General features: G+C 35.5%; 1 protein-coding gene across 2 annotated transcripts in view; it reads right to left on the minus strand.

Annotated features, from left to right (window-relative positions):
• Positions 1-5,498, minus strand: part of api5 (apoptosis inhibitor 5) — a 13,822-nt gene that overhangs the window by 3,976 nt on the left and 4,348 nt on the right. The window contains exons 2-8 of one of the 2 annotated variants that reach the window (XM_016569803.1): positions 3,389-3,550; positions 3,185-3,278; positions 2,995-3,060; positions 2,693-2,844; positions 1,627-1,854; positions 1,235-1,339; positions 924-1,013 (exon numbers count right to left, since the gene is read on the minus strand). In XM_016569803.1, the coding sequence (XP_016425289.1) occupies positions 924-1,013; positions 1,235-1,339; positions 1,627-1,854; positions 2,693-2,844; positions 2,995-3,060; positions 3,185-3,278; positions 3,389-3,550 (897 nt within the window). The remainder of the gene's footprint in view (positions 1-923; positions 1,014-1,234; positions 1,340-1,626; positions 1,855-2,692; positions 2,845-2,994; positions 3,061-3,184; positions 3,279-3,388; positions 3,551-5,498) is intronic. The other variant, XM_016569804.1, reaches the window with a different exon arrangement.

Raw genomic sequence — 5,498 nt, forward strand, 5'->3', positions numbered from 1 at the left:
AAATACACATATTATACAAATAAAACAACAGTGCTTTATTTTAAGGTACAATAGGTGTATTTTAGCAGGAGCATTCAAGAAATTGAATGAACAAATATAAAAATAAAACTATAGATATCTTCTGGGTTTAAAATTGACATCGTGTTGACGTCACAATTTGTGACGTGGCAAAGGACATCAATGACACGTCGGTGTCTATTCAATTATTCATGAGACTGCATGTTCTTATCCAATGAGAAGACGCTTCGCTTAATTATTCACAACAGCATGTGTTGATTTGCTATGACAGACGCTTCAGACTGTGAGATCGCATACATTAACTGAGAGAAACATTTATGGATCAAAGGAGAGTGTTTGTTCTTGCTTTATAATAAGAGTTCGGCACAAACGCGATTCATTCACTTAGTGAGTGTAACCGTTTTTACAGCTCTGTGACACAGCCCGTCAAAAGGCTTATATAAACGCCGCAGAATAAGCCTTAAAAGTTATCAGAGGTGCAACAGAGCATTCATATATATATTTTCGATGCAGAGTGCAAATGGTTGTGCATTTATTTGTTTTAACTCGATGGGAGCGAAATGAAACTGTCTGAACGAGAAGCTGTGTGTGTTGTCTGTCTCCCTTCTTCCCTCTCCGCTGCGCACCACGACCACTCTTTTAGCACTCTCTACCGCTGAGTTAACACTGATGTGAATGTATGTCGCGTTGTAGCCTACAGTATATTGAGACTGAGACGGAAGCGTCAGAACTGCAGCTGATAGAAAGTGCGCTGAAGCACGATACTACGATATTTCTTCAAAAGCTGATCGTGGAGACATTTTTAACGTCCACGATCAAAAATCGTCATATCGCACACCCCTAGGTTGAAGTGGAAAGCTTTCTAAATTCTTGCATGAGGTCAGGAGTTCAACGTAAGCCTTTACCAGTAGCTTCTCAAACAGCATGTTGAGATTGACCTCCAGTTTGTCCATGTCACCACAATACGGACTCATCTCTGCTAATAACTTTAGTACCTGTAAAGCAGAAAATATTGAGTTAATTTTCCAGCATTCTACAAATGTCTGGGCCAAAAAAAACAAAAAAACAACAACAACAACAACTCAACAAACAAGTAACAAATGAAAATGTGCCCTTTTTCATGTTAAAAATGACTCTCACATACAAGTTTAACATGCTGAAGATTTATGCAGGGTTCCAAGCATTTTGACCATGATTTCCAGCTTGTTATACACACCTCCAGCTGGATGTCCAGTTCTGCTACAGGGCTGGTGAGCAGACTGAGGTTGGGTAGAACAAATTCACAGAAGTATGTCACAAAGCGAGTAGAATGCACATTTTTCTGGAGGAGAGAAGGAGAAATGTTAATAATTATGATTTGCCTTAAAATAAGCAGTGATGATTTGCACTAGTAATAGGACAATTTTTTTTTAATATTAATAATAAAGACAAGACAAAATGACCAAAATGTTTATATAAATACAATTCTCAAACTACATTTTTTTTCTTGTTTGGATTAAAGATTGGCACTTAATTTTGTGAACAATTCAGGCATGCAAGCTTTTGTTAGGAAGTGACAAATTCAACAGCTGAATATTATTGGAGAAATATTCTAATATTATTGCTGACCGTTGCTGTGGTTTCACTCACAGAAAAGAGTGGTAAGGCCTGGCGCGTGCACTGCAGGAGCCGGTCGACGCTGTCTGCATCTGTGGGGTTCAGCGCCTGCTCCAGGAAAGCCTGCTCCACCACCAGCTCCACCAGCTGCTGCCGCCCGCTCACAGTCTGCATGCTCTTCAGCCCGGACAGGATACGCATCAGAAGCACAAACTCCTCCCCCGTCACATCCTCTAGGACCTAAGACAATGAGAGTGACAGCTCAAGTGTGAGAAAGCCGTTTGATATTATGTGGTGCAACCAATTACAAAACATGATGCAAATAGCATGCAGCAAAATTAAAAAATAATAATGAAAAACAATTTACAAGACAAGGTTAGCTCAGGTTATAAAATGTCATGTGGTGTGACTCAATTCATATGTTGTAGAATACTTAAACACAATTTTTTTTTTTACTTTTTAAAAAATAAAGCATACTGTGTTATTACTTTTTATTTGATGGTTATGCCACATAGCATTTTTAGAGTAATTAACCTTAAACATTTCAGTTTTTCCAAAACAATATGAAACTAATATGTATATAAACATTAATACATTTACACATGCATTAAATATTTAAACTAGTCAATAAGATTTTTGTTTGTGTTTGAAATGAATTAACACATATTCAAAAAGAATATATTACATTGATCAAAACTGAAAGTAAAGAAATTTCTAATTTTACAAAGGATTTCTATTTCAAATAAATGCTGTTATTTTAAACTTTCTATTTATCAAAGAATCCTGAAAAAAAGTATCACGGTTTCCACAAAAACATGAAGCAGCACAACTGTTTTCGACATTGATAATAATAAATGTTTCTTGAGCAACAAATCAGTATACTAGAATGATTTCAGAAGGATCATGAGACACTGAAGACTGGAGTAATGATGCTGAAAATTCAGCTTTGCATCATAGGATATGATGTAATATTACTATTTTTGCTGATCAAATAATTTCAGTCCTGGTAGGCAGAAGAGATTTCTTTCAAAATTAATATTACCAACCCCAAACTTCTGAATAAAAATATAAATGATACCTTTTTTGTCTCTATGAAGATGTAATCTTCCACCTCTTTTGTCATTGTGTCATCTGGCATCATTTTCAACTTAGTAGAGAGAAACTTAATTGCTCTTTCTCTAACAATATCTTCTCCCTGCAGGATCTGACTGAATAAGCCTCCCAAAGTTCCTGCAAAGAAAGAAGCCAGGGTCAAAGAGGACAATAACTTAAGCTAGGAGGCCTTTTAGTCGTCAATACAATATAAATCAGTAATTTTATCTGTAGAATTAACAGAACACATTCTACCCATAAAGCATTGAGTGTATGATGAACAAATACCTTTTGCATCGATTTTGAATATGGAGATCAAAGCGGTGTTGACTTGATTGAATTCAGCAGAATCATCTAGAAGATATGAGAAGAAACGGCTATGATCAAACAGCATGTTGTCTAAATGCACTAATTTATCCAGAAATGCAAGAACCTAACACTGCCTTAAAACAAGGTTCTTAGTAGATGCGAGACCGACCTGTCTGCAGCAGCTGTGTGAGGATGTCTGCGACTCTGGGTAAATTCTCTCCTGATGCGAAACGGGGCAGTTCTTTGATAGCTTGCCTTCTGATCTATAATCAGGAAACCAGGAAAGATGAACCAACAACGTAAAGATTTGTTTTCTGGTTTCACACCCATAACATGCAAATCTCTGACATGATGATGATGATGATGTACTCACAGATACATCCTCATCCTCACACAGATCAAGCTGTGCGTTGATGGCTGCATCGGCCAGCTCTGGAAAACTGCTGAAAAATTTTGGAATGAACTGTGCGGCCAGTCGCTTCTCCTTTGGACCTCCTTTAACGCCATCCAGAATTGCCTGATAAGCATCTTTGTGCTGAAAAACAATAAAAAAAAAATAGAGCAGAATAAGTGACATTTTAGAATTATATATATATATAAATAAAATATATATGTAAAGTAATAATAATAATATATTTTAATATTTATGATAATTTTAACATTACATCTATTAATGCTAGCTGTTTCTTAAAATATGTGTTATAATATATTTAATACAAGCAGCATTGAGTTACGATTACAGTTATAATACCTGTCAAAACTTTCTAACTAAAATTTGCTCACTAAGGCTGCATTTACTTGATCGAATATAAAGTAAAAAAACAGTAAGACTGAAATATTATTACAATAAAATAACTGTTTTCTATTTGAATATTTTTTAAATGTATTTTGTTCCTGTGATGGCAAAGCTGAATTTTCCGCAGAATTATCAATGTTTTCACAAAAATATTAAACCGCAAAAACAGTTTTCAGCATTGCTAGTAAAAAGACCCATTTTTAATAATTGCAGACCAATAATAATTTATTCTGCTTTGCCATCATACGAACAAATTACTTTTCAAAATATATTCAACCAAGTAGCTGAAGTTGTTCGCACACTGGAAAAATACAATCAGACCAAAAAAGATCTATCAAAAATATATTTTATTTTCCATATGTAAAAGTGAAAAAGTGACAAAAGTGCAGTGTCTTAAAAACAACGAACTTGGTTGACTTAACTTCTTCGTTTACGCAGCTGACAATTCGTTTTTTTCTCTCTTTTTTGAACGCACACAATTCCCGTTTGATTTTCAAAATATATTAATATAGAAAACAGTTCTCCTAAATTGTAATATCAAAATATTACTGTGTTTTATTTATTTATTTTGAACAAATAAATGCAGTCTTGGTGAAAATAAGAGACTTCAAAAACAAACTTCATTATTAACTTTTGACTGGTAGTGTATACTTATTTATATAGACAATAAAATCAAATATAACACAGTGCTTCCCACACATAGACTTTAGCAGTGAACAGTGGCTTTAATTCCTGTAGAAACAATTATGTTACCAGCTCCGTGTTGAGAAAGATAATGTAGCTCTTGAGCGATTAAGCTATTTAGTTGATAAAACTGTGGGGCAACGCTAAAAAGTTTGTTCCTGAATGTCTGAGTTAGGGGTGTGCGATATTGACAAAAAATAATCTCTCTATATTTTCTGGGATTTTATCGATAACGATTGTACCAACATTCGTAGTTACGGGAAGAAGGAGGCGGGAACCGGCAAATGTGCAAAGAAAACTTTAATAATAAAATAAACACAAAATGGCGCGACAGCCCCTCACGGACGACTGTCGCGCACAAACAGAACCAAAACACAAAATAAACTCCAGGCCTGGTCCTCTCTCGTCCAACACTGTCGTCACTCCTCCTTTTATGCTTCCGGAGCTCCTCCGTGAGACTCGAGACCGGTGAGTGGTCACTTAATGAGTGAGTCATTGAGTCATTCATTCAACTGATCAAGTGTGTCATCATGCTGGTATCTTCAGGGCTTTCGTGGACAGCTGACTCCTACAGTTTTTGATATTCTTCATATTCTGTGTGGTGGTCAGTTCATACTGATAGAAATTAATCTTTTCCAATAAGTTTAAACTGATTTTTACATTTTATGGGCATTTTTACCTTTATAAAGCCATTTTTTCTAAAAGTGTCCATTATCTTTTGAGTCAAATTCTTACATTTAATCAGTGAATTAGAATAATAAGACATTTGGGCTTTTACCAAGCAAATCAGTATCAACAAAATTCATCTTTGCAATGCAGAGGAAACGCAAACGCTGCATCTGAAGTGGTATTTAGATGTATTTACACTAGGGATGTCAACAATTAATCGACGATCGATTAATTGTCGATAAGAGATGCAATCGATTAAAGCTATAGATGGTCGATTAAGTCATTTAATTTTGGGCTGCATGCGGCTCATGCGCAAAACACGTGCGCGCGGCTG

Source organism: Sinocyclocheilus rhinocerous, unplaced genomic scaffold (assembly GCF_001515625.1).
Source record: "Sinocyclocheilus rhinocerous isolate Xijiao unplaced genomic scaffold, SAMN03320098_v1.1 scaffold200, whole genome shotgun sequence".
Taxonomy (NCBI): Eukaryota; Metazoa; Chordata; class Actinopteri; order Cypriniformes; family Cyprinidae; genus Sinocyclocheilus; species Sinocyclocheilus rhinocerous.